Source organism: Amphiura filiformis, chromosome 17 (genome assembly GCF_039555335.1).
Source record: "Amphiura filiformis chromosome 17, Afil_fr2py, whole genome shotgun sequence".
Classification (NCBI taxonomy): domain Eukaryota; kingdom Metazoa; phylum Echinodermata; class Ophiuroidea; order Amphilepidida; family Amphiuridae; genus Amphiura; species Amphiura filiformis.
In genome coordinates this window covers 47374773-47391060 of record NC_092644.1, presented here as the reverse complement: position 1 = coordinate 47391060, position 16288 = coordinate 47374773, and the positions used below count along the sequence as shown (strand labels likewise).

Genomic DNA, 16288 nt, shown 5'->3' with positions numbered 1-16288 from the left:
GTTAATGTTTCAATTGAGGATTTCTTATGTTTTTTACTGTCTTTACTATACAGTGCACACTAAATCCAATTGTAGTATGCGCATTTTGAGGATTAAAGATATAATACATGCCTTGCGTTTCTCGTACAAGTAATATCAGTAATATAGGGATCTCCGATGTACCTCGAGTTAAGTCAAATCAAGCTTGGTTTGTGCCATAGAAGTATGTACTTGTGGAAAAGAATATTAAAAGAAGCATTCACAGCGTTGTGTTTTGTTTTATTAAACTATTGTGTTACACCATAAACAAGAAACCGACAAACTACTGCGTTACAAGAAACCGTTTGTATTCAATCATCTAAGTCTGGTTCAAATCAAGCAAATGAATGTTGCAATGTTGAGTAGTAGAATGAAAAATCATTCTGATGAGGATTCTTTTGTTGATTGGTGGTATCATGTGTGACTGCACATCATGTTTAACTTCCAACAGACATAACTGCCATACATGTAATGCATACGCACCATCTGCAACTAGACTCAAAATATTACCGAGTTTTTACCCACATATCGTACGTCCGTCCGAGGGCGAATTTTCGTCTTTCCCAAAACAAAATTGTAAAAAGTATCATGTAGAGTCTTTCGAAATATACGGAGGAATTTAAACATATTTAAGTATGTTTTATTGTTGTTGTCTTGAAGACGGCACTTTGCTTAATAATGATACATCGAGTCGTTCAGAATAGACGCCTGTTTGTCTACAACAGATATGGTGGTTCCGAAAAGCGTTGTTCAAATAACGTTGACCCTCAACAGCCTATAATTGGTGATAGTAGACAGACTCTTCTCTACTAAAGCTATTTGGGGTCGTATATAGGGTAAGTTAGCGAAATCTGATTACTTAGCCAATGCTTCTTTAATCACTTCAATTAGCCTTGCTGGTTGCTACTAGTATGATAACGTGTTTCTTATTTAAAGGTATTATAGCGATAATGGCAACCGTTGATGTTTGCATTAATTTCACATGATGGCTCTGATTTTTGAACTATGAATACCGGTAGTTCATTCAAATATTGTTCGCTTAATGCATGGGTCTTTATTAATACTACTCGTATAGAACGTCAGGTCAAAGTTTCTGAGCATTGTTTGTAGATCATGGCCGTAATTATTACGACGGAGCAGTTCAACATTCCCTTATCTATCTCTTTAATCGATCACAATAATCATAATAACTTTAAATTAAAGCAATGAAACACAAGATGATTGAACACAAGAGTAGGTAATATGCATTTAATTTTAAGTCGTTACATGTCAAACCCCGTGGAGCAACATTGGATTGGTCACGTAGTTCAACTTCAGTATTTAACGAAATGTAACTAAAAGGCAACTGAATGGAAGAAGGGGAAGCAGGGTAATTGAAATTAAACAGAAGGACAGAAATGAGAGACTACATTCTACACAACGAACACTTCCAAATTTTAGTCTAGTTGGTGTAACACCAAATACCCTGTGATAATAGCACGACTGGTAATTACCATCAACTGAGTATCAAGAATACGCGGGATTGGGTAACTCAGGGTGATTCTTGCAGGTTATTAGCAAAAACAAAGCTTATCATAATAATGGTCTTGAATATAATCCAAAGCAATAAGTAAATATAACGAAAACAGTCTATAGTGCCATAGTTGCGATTTCAAAAATGCTTCCACGTTTGTCTTAATGACAACGTAATTGGTTTTTGTTTACATACAGCTTCAAAGTTCAGTTAATATTTACTCGTTATTGCTCAAAGATCGATGTGAGTATCTGATAATCATTGTCATAAATAGATTCTATATACTAGTAGTTGTTTTGTGCTATAAAGCATGAATATATGTAACCAAAATACGCCATTACATTAGGAAAGACCTTTATTTGTAAGTGGCCCTTGCAATATGTATAAAGTACAGCACATCTTTATCAACCAATAACCTGCTCATATAAAAATTACCGAAATATTACTGGGATTTGAAGCTAACTTTATATCACTTGCATATTTCCATTAACTTAAAATATAGTTATATTTAAAAGTAATCATATTCCTAAGCGCGCGTGCTCTAGAATACCTGAATCTGTTGACTGCTTTTATTTTAATGTTTGCAAAATGTATATGAAAAGCAGTGATTCATTTTCAAGCAGATTAATGTCACCTTAATTTTATGCCACAAAACAAGTCTGCTACAATTTTCTATACAGACATGCATTTTATTATTTAGATTTAACCCAATCTATAGACTGGTATTTACAACAAGTAAACTCTGGCCTTCACGGCACTTAAGATAATGTTGAATTGGTAAAAAGCAACCTTATTTTTAAAAATTGTATATATTTTTTTATATTGTGTTTACCAGCTTACATTATGGCTAGCCATTAAACCAATCTGTCCTCAAAATAAACGGGGTTTTGACTGCATGTACAAGGAAAACTGTGCATAACAATGCCATAGAATAGTACGTACTTCATTTGGTGAATACCACTTTTTAATACTTTCAGTTCACACCATTTAAAAGAAATATCTCGGTGTAGAATTTACTGAGGTTTAGCCTATATGGAAAATATGAGCGTTCTTCTGATATCAAAATCCTAGTTTTGAAGAGATGTGGTATGAGGCTAACGAAATGAATCATTTGAATTTAAAAATAAAAGAAAGCCAATTTTAATCTACTTGGAATACTCGGTTGTAATTTATTTTTCCCGCAACATATATATGATGATGTAAACAGATTAAAAACCATGAGTTTAACTTTGAAAATATTTTCAGCATATTCTTACTATCTTAGATAATTAGATTTGGACTATGCAATACCGTTTTACAGCTCTAAAACATATTTAACCTACAATAAAATACCATGCAATTCTTCCGCTTATTCAGGCTGGCAGAATTGTTCTCGTAACTCGGCAAACTTAAACCTTTTTTGTGCATATCCCATTCTTTTTCCTCAATTTCACCTTAAATCATTTTGGAAACCGGTTGTATTTTTATTGCAAGCCTAACAGAAAGGTTGCCTTTTCGACACATGACAATTTATGCAAAACTTGATCAAATTGAATACGATTATTTGAAATGGTAGATAACTCTACACCCAGTGATACTCATCCCAGTGATAGAGTCATTAAAACCATGTGGGATTTGCTCCACAGCGACGCCCTCAATTTTTCTTAAATTTCTGCTTTTTGCATGGTGTACTAAAATACTATGTGAATGACTAAGCCTGAAGTGCTTTAATTACCCGGTTATATTCGCCTATTCCCTCATAGAGCTCCACAGTTAAACAACTAAGTAGTTTTCTTTTATTTATCTCATTATTTCGGCTTAATATGATTAGAAAACCTTCTTGACAGTTGTTACTAATATTATGTAATAATCTTTAGAAAAGAATAACAAAATTATAATTTGACCAAAACCATATACATGATGGCTTTAAGTTGAATAATTTGATGCGAGTATAAGGACTACATGCGTGACTGTACATACATTTTGACCTCGTTCTAGATACGTTTGGCAGTGTGATGTCCGATTTCAAAAACAGTTACGTCTTTGCAAACGCTTGCATCGAAAAAAAAATAAGAATGTTACTTCTATAAACTGCAAATTATTGTGAATTCAAGCAGACACGAATAAGGAGATGCGAGTCACGTTTTTACCAACATGAGGACAGCCATAATGATTTTTTATGGTCCATGTCCTTAACCATGACGTTGCATGATTTTTTCACAAAACCATTATATTTGTCCTGTTTCAATATCGTGGTCATTACTGTTATAAAAAGCATAAAGATTCAATATTTCATAATATCAAATTAATATACACACTAAATATCCTACTCTCTTCATTTCGTTTATAAATACTATGGCAAATAGCGTCGCTTTTATTTCAGACATGTAATATCGCTCTTAATTAATCAAGGTATAATGTAACATGTAAGAGTATTTACCTTGAAAGTAGCCAAACTACACGAAGAGTCAGTTATGACTTATTATAACATCTGTATTGTAATAAGCCCGTTCTGTCAACTTAACAAAAATATGACTGTATTAAAAATGGTGGCTTTGATAAAACATATATTAAAGAAAATGCATTTTTAGTGATTACGTTGAAAGAAATCAGTGATTCCTTTAATAACAATAATTGTATTTTATGAAATTACTTACATTTCTCATATCAATGTGTTTTTTTTGCTCAAGGTCAACTTTATATTGTATCTAAGCCCAGCCAATAATTTTACGTTGATACAACGTCGTATAAAAGTAATCTACGCTGTACTTAGGCTGTCATCTACGTTGTAAATTTACGAACACGTGTTCGTGTTGTGACAACGTTATTTTCTACGTTGATTTTCGGACGATTATATTCCCTCATTTATGACGTTGTTTCCGTTGTGAACGTATTATTCATACGTTGTTACGACTTTCGACCGGACTTAATAAGGGGCATTTGAATAATATGTTCACAACTTGGCGTCAAAACAACGTCATTACAAGGTCATAATGACGTTTTATCAAGGTCCGAAGATCAACGTCGAAAATAACCATAACGTTGTCACAACACGAATACGAGTTTACCAATTTACGTATTTACAACGTAGAGGACAATCTAAGTGCACCGTCAGCGAACGTCGTGAAAACGTAGCGTGTTGTCTGGGAACCCACTATGTTGCTGGATGCTACACACGAATGTTCGTGAACATTTTTTGTTTGTCAATCATGTCATTAGTTTTGCTTTATTTGTCACAAACTTGATACTTTTTCTTCCATGCTTACAAAATTCTAATGTTTGCAATAGTGATGATTGATTAAAGTACAGTGTTAGAGTTTGATCGAAGCAAATATGAATATATATAAATATATAAAGCATACAACTTTACTTGATGTCTAAGGAAAATACATTCATTTCACGATGAATCAAAATGTGGCACAATAACTAATAATAGAAATCAAATTTCTTTTTTGTTTATAGATATCTTCTTTCAAGATCAAATTCAATTTTCTAACTTTAACATTCAGCTGTATTGCTGTCAGCAACAGTTACTTTCGTGTTCACATAATATACGGAATCTGAAAATTACGAATCTTTATCACGTACATTACAAACCTGACACTGTAGAAAAGGTGGGTTGTTTGCGTAAGATTTAATGAAACAGGATTGTTGACCTTTTCTGAACCAAGACGATACAATTTCTGTTTACAAACGGAATGTATTGAATGTGAATTACATGACATAAGACCCCATTTCAGGTGCACAACATTACGTCGATGCCTTTTCACCCTTCCGCTCGATACTATTTCGCAAACTTCCAATTCATCTGTGCTTCTGATGGCTAATAAGTATAAAACCTCAATACGTGAACATACTAACGTCCGTGATTCTAAGCTATCAAGGAATGAATACCTCGATTAGTTTTGGTATTTGTGAACGTACATGTTATGTTCTATAATTGAAGATTTGAGCGCAAAGAAGACCGTAAGTCCACTTGGCCTCTCAACATGTATACACTAAAGTAGCGTTTAGTTTCGTATGGTTTGGTAATGTTTTATACATGTTCGGGGGCCAAAACAAATCAAATGTTTTCACCCTGGAACATGTATTAAACATTATAAAACCCTAAGAAACTATAAGTAACTTTAGTGTATACATGTTGAGGGGCCAAGTGGACTTACGGTCTTCTTGCGCTCAGGTCTTCAATTTGCAAAAGGCACGTGTTTTGATTTAGTAACAGTGTGAAGTAGCCAGCGTCTTGACTTTTACACACATCTCTTTCTCGTTCGATCTAACTCTCTCAATGAGGTCTGCTGTCTGCAAACATTAATTAAACATAGTTGCATCAAATACACACCGATTTTCACGACCGGTAGGGTTGCCTTAATTAATTCTGACGTTTGGTGAATCACGGTCAGGTTAAAGGGAAACGATACGCAATATAAATACGTAACCGCTCTTCTCAATTACACTTTTGTTTTTCTCTCGTCTTTTTAAGCATAATCCTTTTACTGCATCATGTTAACATTGTTTCCTTTTCCTTTTTTCTAAGCTATTAAATTTATCAGCTTTCCGTTTCTTCTTTCCGTCTCATCCTCTCTTTTTTTTGCTTATTTTATAGCTCCTTATCTCCTCTTCTTGTTATCCTACTTTTTCTTTTCGTAGTTTCTCATCTGTTTGTGCGTCTGCTTCTTCTCCTTTTATTCTACTACTTCGAATTTCTACTTCGTTGCCGTGTTGTTGCTGGTGACGCTCTCTATCTCTCTCTTCTCGTTATTCTATTTCTATTTCTTTTCCTTTTCTTGTTGTTCCTGATCTTCTTATTTTATTTCTTCCTATTTAATATTTCTTCTTTTTCCGTTCCTACTTCAAATTGAAACAATTTCGTCAGTCTAACCCCACGCTCCATACGGATAACAAACATAGATCCTAAAATGTTGGGGGGATTATTCTGATCTTTTGAAGTGCCGAATTTCAATAACAAAATTGCATTTTAATTTCTAAATAGTGTTTGTCTAATTACAGTATCAATGTCCCTAGGATGTATCTTTGTTGGTTGCTTGTTGTAACTTCTATACCAACTTAATAAACATGACTTTGTATCAAAGAGGTTTTAAGGAATATTTTTCAGCACAAAATGTCAATTTGTGAGTAGAACATGTACAATTATTATTTTATTATTTATTATTTCAGGTATATTTTATTAAACACTCAAATAGCAGCCAAAATGGCTGAGTTGCTTGGTGAATTACAATTAAATTTTATAAAGAAAGGCAAATAATAATAAAATACATAAAAAGAAACTTGAATTATTGCACGATACATACTCAATGAAATTTTTTTAAAGTACAATCAAAGAATTAAAGGACAAAAATAAAATAGCTGTAGCTCATACTCAACCGTACTCACCCCAACACCATACAATGATAACAAATGACTGGTTCACAGCGTCATCATCCCTATATCTTCATGTCAGAAATTGCCATGATAGTAGGGCGAATCCACTAGTTCTTCAACAGCCACGCATCGCGATTTTGTTCGATTTAGGTCGGCGATTCAGGCTAAGAACATCATATGTACGGTACAAAGATAAGTTTCTTTCCCGCTACGAATGCGGCGTTGCCATTCATAAGCTGAAATAACTCATTTTTACTATCTGCGTAATCCAATTACACATTTTCAACGTTTCCAAGTTAAATAAACTGGAAGTTGTATTATATTCATTATAACAAATGTCAATTATGATTAAAAATAGTGCAATTAAGATATTCTTTAGTATTCCTTTAAAAGTACTGAGTTACTCTGATTTACGGCTTCTAACAATCAATGTTGTCTATAGTGGATCAAATGTGTTATTATAATCTCTTTACAATAGAAGCCAATAACCATTCAATTGAATACATGAATACAAAAGCCACCTAAGTCCATGGGAAGTGATTTTGAGAGAAAAACCTGTGTATCATTTTAATTCCTTCAATTAGATTTACCTGGTCAATATGGTAAGTTTTACGTGCAAATGAGTGGATTAACCTGTATTAGGTATGACGATTAGCATTTCAGGGACTTCGTGGGGTTCATTTTAAATTTTGGACTTAGGTGGTTGTTTGAATCATATACAAAGACAACAATGTTAGAATGAGATTACCACTAGTAAGATAATACAAAATAAAGCGCACAGGTATGTATAATGTTGATAAGCATTCTGCCATGTAATATAAACCACACACTTTCCTTTATTAAACCCATTTTTTTTCCAAAAGTCACTCTCTAGCAATGAATGTGTTACAAGTGGACTTTTATACATACTGGATTTTAATCAATGTGTTACAAGACTCAAATCATGGAATTGGGTGATTCTTTCATACATGCTATTTTTCACATGCTCAATAGACACAGAGGATGAATTTGAGTTGTTCTTTCATACATATGACATGCCTATGTAAAGGAACACTTTCCCATGCTTAACTCAATTTGGTTTAAGTATGGACTTAGGTGGTTTTTGTATTCATATATTCAATTATCTATTACACTTCTGTAACTACACTAATAAAGTACTTTGAGATTGATTAGTGTGAAGTATCAGGCACTTCAACATAATTGTTAACCTCAAGTGGCATGAAAGTTATTAACAACTGTCTTAGGAATGTATATATAGCAATTATTATAACTGTTCAGGCCAGAAAGAATTATCTTATTGTGTTATATCTGCAATATGAAGTTTGATTGGGTTAAATGTTTTTGATTGGCAGAATCTGTGCGTGCTGGTGATTATTTTGGTACCAAAATCTCAAAATGGCCAAAAAGGTATGAAAGGTATCTTGTGTCAGTGGCGATTACATAATTATTTAAATCCCACCTCAACATAATGCAAAGGGATTTTTGGCGTGACCCTTATTCTTTGTGTTCTTGAGAAATGTTAGCTATTCTGTTGAGGTGGCTGGCGGCTTTTATTTCATCTCAGTGCGTGGTAATTATGTTTTACATCTCACATACAGATTATAACAACGACATGAAGAGATCATTTACTGACCAGCACCTGTTGTATATAGCAACCTTTTAGATATATTAGAAATGATGTGTTGGAGCCGACATATGACATAAGGTACCTTATGTTGTCACATGTCACATGCTTTTGACATAATTATGGGAGTTATGATGGGCTATTCTACATGTGTATCTTTTTGTGTCATCATCACCTTGGGTTGCAAAAGATAATCTTTTCCGTCCTCGACATTAAAACGATGACAGTTTTGGCTATAGAAGTAGTAGCTTTTCCCAGTAGTACGCATGGAGTGGGCAAATTGAGAGCTGGAATCGAGAGAAATTTTATTTTATTTCCCACTCTGGAATTGTCCAGCTCAATTCAAAGTTTTGTATCAATATGCTTTTGCAATGACAATTGGTGCAAGGATTAAAAAATCTTAAGGTTATTAATTATTTTAAACTGTTGTGATTTGGTAGTTCACAGCATCTTGCGAATGGAAGTGAGCTTTGGCAAAAACGGCATTGCTCATTTCATAGCGAGCGTGTAGAAGAATTCAAATATCACAGATAAACTTTTGTAGGTCCTGTGGTTCTTGAGTTATGTTGTAAAAAGGATTGAAACAACAACACTTTTGTAAAACGTACATAACTCATTAACAACAATAAATTAAGCAAGTTTGCAAAGTATATGATGTGTAGAGTGGACTTTTGTAAAACATTAAGGTATTATTTTTCAATAATATATTGATCTAGATAATGAAAATCGATTTTTTGGTTGCTTCGACCAACAATACCTCGTCTACCCTTAAATTGCCACTTGTGAAAGTTGTTTCCGCATTGCAGGATAATTGGACGCGGGTAGAGCGCACAAGAGATGACCTATTTCTCGATACATAGGCAGTTATAATAACAATTATTGACTTCGCTTTTGCCCGTATTTGAATGAATATTCATTTATTTTTAAATAGTTTGTCAAGTTGTAGAAATCTGGATTCTAGCGAATGTGCTTGTAGTGTACACATGCAGTGCTCACTAGGTTCACTGGCAGTATGCGCATTGTGAGGATTAAGGATCCTTGTCTTGTGTGTCCATCGAAGTAATAACAGTCATCCTGGTCATATAGTATATATCTTCTATGTATACTTGGGGTTGAATCATGCCATAGCAGTTTGTATTCGTGGACATGAATATATTAAGAAGCTTTTATAGCTTTGGATTTTTGTTTCAAACCGCACATGAAATGTTAAGTATAGTAGAATGGAGTGCCATTCTGACGAACATTTTAGTAGTTTGTTGACAGTGTCATGTGTGACTTGACTTCACATTATTGGTGGCTAGATAGTGTTTTAGACTGGCATAACATCCATGCTTACTTCTTTTAACCACATTCAACGCTTCCTCCTACACATAAGATAAAAAAAAACATTGAACCACCTATAACGTAACATATGATGAAATAAATAAAATGACTAATCGCTTCCTAAACGTCAAAATTGTTGACAAGTTTATCAGCATGGCTACAATTATGCACAAAACAGTGCACAAAAGAGTTAAGGTACCAAGTAAGTTTACCCTCTGTAATCCTTAACAAACAGATATGTCATAATTGCCACAATAGCTGCATATTTGAGCATGAATTTAAGACCTCATTCTAGTGTGTGTGCCCGGGGGTTGGACGGTACCACGGGGGGGGGGGGCAAAGCTGCACTTTTAAAGTAGTTGACATCATGGTCACACAAAAATGCCTGATAGCAATTGAATCGGAGTAGCTTTTGGCGGGAAAAGGTCATCGAACTTTACACAGGGTCAAATTTCACAATTGTGTAAAAACCATTCCAATGTATTCCTCGTTCTTGAGTTATAACCGAAAAGGTCAAAGGTCACGTTTTTGGCTCTACGGGGATTAAAATGTAAAATCCAGCCACGTAACTGTCTGATGATCAGTCTTGCTTACGTGTATATGTGCCTGTAAATATTTAGACAGCATTAGGCTGGATTTAGGTATTCAAGGAGTGTACACTTACTCAAAACTGGGTGTACGTTTTTAAATTCGACGGCTTAATCCCTCCGAAGGAAAGATGACTCTCATGATTACTAAATTCTGCTGAAATGGGTTAATGAATCGTTCGGATGGCAGGATTCAGATTTAATGTAATAATTTACTCCACTAAACATTATCTGTAAGTAAATATCCATGGAATAACCAGGTATTGGACAGGGGAAGTATCCAACCACTATGATTATGAATACTTCCACGGATTAGAAGCATGCAGGGTTTTATCATATGGAAGGTTTCTGTACAAAAACGATTCTCTTATAAACCATCTATGCACAATTTCCACCTCGATCCACCTGAGCACACATTTTCGTCCAAGAGCTTCCAAGCAAGCAGTGAATTGTCTCCACACAGTCTTTGATTACACTACACGGTTGAGTTGTGCATAGCATCGTAAGAGCTGTGGAGCTTCTAGCTGTAAAATGGGCCTCTGTGATTGGTTTTTGTTGAAACCTCAAGTGTTTCCTTCATCCAATCAGAATTTGTTTTATATCAAACGAAAGCTAACACTTCACCCTAAAAACACTTTTCCCCAGCAAACAAAAAAACGTTTTAAAAACGTTTTAAATAAGTTATATTTTGGCTTTTGGTTAAGGTAAAAACGTTTTAATAACATTAAAATGTCGGGTTATATAAAAGTCATGATAACGTTTAAAACGTTTTCTATGAAAACACACTACAACAATATTTTTAAATGTTTTCAAAAAATTTTATTGTAAACTATTTTTGCAAACATTTGTGCCAAATATTGTGTCAATACTTAAAAAACATTATGGTAAAATATTTGAACCCAGCAAACACAGAAATGTTCTTAAAATGTTTTTTTCAAAACCTTTTAATAACATTTAAATGTCGGGTTATATAAAGGTCATGAAAACGTTTTTAAAACGTTATTGAAAATATTTTGGGCAAACATTTTTCGCAAAATATTTTTTCAACCCCAAAATAACATTCTGTTTAGAATGTTTTGTATCAAGTTTTCAAGAATGTTTTTGGAATGTTATTAAAACGTTTTTATACCCTTTATATAACCCGACATTTAAACGTTTTCTGTAAAACATTTTTGTTTGCTGAGCAGTAGATTATCAAAAATGCTTTTTAAGGTTATGAAAACGTTTTATACTATTAATATACCCTTTATATAACCCGACATTTAAACGTTTTCTGACAACCTTTTATAACCTTTTGCGAATGATGTCGAAAACGTTTTGTGTTTGCTGGTCGTCATTAGGTCAACAGATAACGCAATTCAATAGCTAGGCGAATGTGGTAAATCTGTTGAAAACTACCTATCCAAGAACATTTTTTGACCAAAGTGTAGGTTTCAAAAGTCAAAACCTCAAGTGTTCCTTATAATATTTTTCAAATTTTATGTCATGAATTGAAAAAGCACATTTATATTGTCCATATACTAGCGTCATTTTCGCCTGTTTTGTAATACGGTTGTAAATTCAATGAACTATGACTTTGCTAAAGAGCGCTTATAAATTGATATGTTATATAACCCAGATATCAAATCATTAATAAAAAATATATAAGTAAATATAATGATACAAATATATGCAAATTATTAATAAAGGTTAATGTAGGGGTTTAATAATGGAATAGGACAGCATTGTAATGGTTTTATTACTATACTCTCCCCGTGGTCTCATGTCCATTTCCCCCGGAGGTACAGAATTATATTCTAATCTACGTTAATCATATCAATTATACAAGGTGGATTTTGTAATACGTACGAAGAGGTATATATTCTTGTTTAACCGACATTAATATCAATTTCTTAATGCGTGGTACGGTACTAGCTTAGGGCAAGAAGAGTTTGTCATTACCTTGTTATGCTTAACGTACGGATGAATTTCAATAATAAATCTAATTTAAAGGAAATGAATGCAGGGAACTCGCTTACATCTCCGATAAGATGAATCTAGTGGATCTTGGTATTGTATTGCTCACGTGTAATTACAAACCCGTTTAGGTATCGCGCCGTTTGGGTATCATATCCAAGCGGCATGTCTTGGTATTTTCAGTTGTGTTCAAAGAATAAAACTGCAAGTCATTCATGCATGACCCCAGTTTAATCCGTCAACACAATGGGTGATGCCAAAACGGGACGATACTGCACGGTTGTTTGATAGCATGTAAAACTACGTCATTTTAAAGAAAATTTGAACACTGATGGCGCTATTTATCTTAAATCTTATTTTCATCTTTACAAGGGGTAGACGCTGGTATAATGGAATTAAAAAATCGGTGAAAGAGTAACAAATAACAACGACATTTTCAAAAACTTTTTATCATGAAATTTTAGGAATAACTTATTATTATTTGGCTAAATGAAATTTAAAATATATCTAAATAATGCCCTCAATTTGCACACAAGTATACAGTTTATAGAATATAAAATACCACAAAAAAGCAGAAAAAGATGAATAAGTTAGAAGAGAAACGAAAATTTATCTTTAAAAGAGCGGGGAATATTAGTGTGATAGTCGTTAGTATTGTCCAAATCTAGAATTGAACATTATATAATGTTTTGTTAGAAAATTTCATAAATTACTAGTATCACATCAAACAACCGTGACTGCCGATATCATCGTATTCATCTAGGTGTTACCACAGTTACTGTAATCGAAAATACCAGCGAAATCTTTGTCAACGACTCCACCTGTCAAAACATTAGACATCATCTGGTACATGGTAAATTGTTAGGCTTGTTACGCAGAACAAAATGGCAGAGAGCGATTTAATGATAACCATTTTACCATAAACCACAACCTCATCTCCCCAGCTTACTGTAAAATGAAATTTTTACACCATCAGAAACAGAACCACGAGGACTACATAATAATTGTGTGCATAACCTTTCATGCAGATTTGGTCGTTTGATACAATGTACAGGGTGTATCAAAATGATTGGTACTCATCAATTTTGATGTTTATTGAAAACTTGCCTCTACCAAATACAACATTGGATACTCTTGAAATGTCCAGAATGTATAGTGTATGACATGTTTTACAATCATTCTACAATGTTGCGTCAGGCTCATCCATTATCAATGAAAACTGATGGGTACCAATCATTTTGATCCAGCTTGTATTGTCCATACAACTTCTACTGGATGATTACAGAGTTTGGTTATTTCGCATGCTTTACATATTATTCATATCAATGTATGAACACATTTTTAACAATAACTATTTCTTAATTTATTTCAGAATGTTTCCGTGGCAGTCTCTGTGTACACGTTAATGATGATAGCCGTAGATAGATATCTTGCCATCTGTAGACCACTCAAGTTTCAAACTAGCGCAACAAGGACAATAAGCGTTATTATAATTGTATGGACAGTGTCATTTGTCATTATGATACCTGATGCAATAGTTCACGACACACAAGCAAATAAAGCCACAGCGATACTAGGAAAACCTTTGTGGTTGATGGCGTGTTATGAGGTAAGAAATCACACGTAAAGTAGACAAAAATTATTAATATATAATGATATATACATATGCAAACCCCAACACACCACTCCACCGACTCGACCATGACTACACATTCCGACCCTCACACACCTAACCAACCCACCCCCTCACCCCTCTACAGCCCAGTCACCCTGAAACACCTAAACCGTCACACCCCACCTGCCACGTTTATTCGCGATCGTAAACCGAAAGAGGTAAGCCAACGTTTTAGCTTTTCAATATATATTTCGCTAATGAAATACATTTCCCAACTTTCTAAATCACATCCGGGATCACATCTTACCGGGCTGTATATCATAGTTTTGTCAGAATTTTGGTTTTGATTGCACCATTTTTCACTTGCGACTGCCAATTGTTTCAAAATCAACCCGTAAATATACCCATGGATGATTTTGCACGCGACAATAGAAATATCGATTATTTCTGCTGCTTGTATTCGAAATAAAGTACTGAACTGGACATTTTGACAGTTGCAAGTGAAAAATGGTGAAACCAAAACTATAATAATAAACCCGTACGATGTACCTTATAGAGTTGGGAAAAATTTCTTTAGCGAACTATATTAGTTTGACACCCTACAAAGTTACACCCAAAATAGCTCATGGGCGAGTTGAGGTCTGTAAAAATAAAAAAGACACAATTTCATGCCTAATTCTAACACCAGTACTATGTTTTTTTATTTTTTTATCTGACATTACTGAAAAAAAAGATAAAATTATTGTTTTTTATTTGCCCGAGAAAATGAATTTCAAAGCAGAAAGGAGTACCTCTGAATTGTGTCGATTTCAACATATATCGATCGACTTTTAGCACGACTATGCGTAACAATAAATGATGGTCAGTAGCGTTCTGAGTGCATTTGCATCCATTTTGTTTAAAACTGAGATAGCAAAAAATAAGCCCAATTATGACATGCAGAAGTTTTGCATGTCTTCCATTGTGATGCGTTCACGAGTGCACCGTTGATTGTAAGTAACTTATTTGCGGTCCGGTACGGTAAAGTAAATCAAATATTAAATCATTTCCCGAGAAAAAAACTAAAAAGAACTTGGATAGTAATTGCAATAACTCTTTTAAACCCACGTCATGATTGTTAACGACATAACATCACACGTAAGAACATCAATCGTACTGATGGTATTATGACAGAAGAGCCAAATACCATATCGCGGCATAGTGATATCAAAATGTTATCAGCTCTAACTTAGGGACGGTCACATTACGAGATCACGGTTTCAACGAAAAGTATTTTATGCCTCAAACTTTCACAAAATAATATCAATTTTAATACTTGCTAAGTGCAACAAATAAATATAATCATGAGATTTAGGCATTTCTATTATTTTTACGTTATCAATTAAGAAACATACGTCATAGCATTTACAGGGTCTATAGCAACAATATACACGCATCATACTTGTACATAATACACTACACTGTTATTGGTAACTGTACATCAAATAATCAATCATCGTTTCAGTCCAGTTTCAGTTTTCTTTGTCTGGACGTAGTCTAGCCAATCTCTACCCATATGATAGAAGTCATTTAGTTGTTATGTTTGAGCGAGATATTTTAAGAGTCCCCATGCATATTTTTCCGTTCCAATTCCTATCCAAGACTTGACTTGAAAACGTTAATCATATTCCGCTCATTTCAGTAACCGAGAGATTTCAACAAACGACCTGCATATAAACATATAACATGAAATATCCCACCCTCCACACCCACTCTGGTAGTACTAACCAACACACCCTCGGTCACATATTGGAATTAAAGAAAGACATTTAAAACGACGTACCATGGTATGCATTTCTGACCTGAACCTACAAACGCATTGTGTTGAATTATCGATTTTGCAGAGTTGGTCGTCCAAATTGTTTTTTATATTAAATATGGACAGTTAAAAACATGTGAATTGTGCAGGCGTGTGAGAGACATCACCAGCCATTCTCTGACCTCCTATTTCAATTGACCTTTTCGGTAAATCCCATAAGCCTTTGCGAGTACACCTAAGAACTCGTCATTTGACGTCACGCCGATCTGCGCCAATGCGCACATCGTTTATCGAACATCGTCACTGCGCATTTCAAGTCGGCGTGATGTTTATTTACAATTCTCTATGTATTTTGTAATTTTTAAGAGAATCAAGAACGCGTTTAAGCAAAAAAACCATTATAAATGTTTGTTTTGATATGTTTTACATCAGGCATCAGGTAAAATTGTGTTCAAACGACTCTCGTTTACATAATACATACACATATAAACCACTC

General features: G+C 34.1%; 1 protein-coding gene across 1 annotated transcript in view; it reads left to right on the top strand.

The window, feature by feature from the left end:
• Window positions 1–16288, top strand: part of LOC140137887 (orexin receptor type 2-like) — a 111748-nt gene that overhangs the window by 60030 nt on the left and 35430 nt on the right. The window contains exon 3 of the mRNA XM_072159692.1: window positions 13752–13988. Within this exon, the coding sequence (XP_072015793.1) occupies window positions 13752–13988 (237 nt within the window). The remainder of the gene's footprint in view (window positions 1–13751; window positions 13989–16288) is intronic.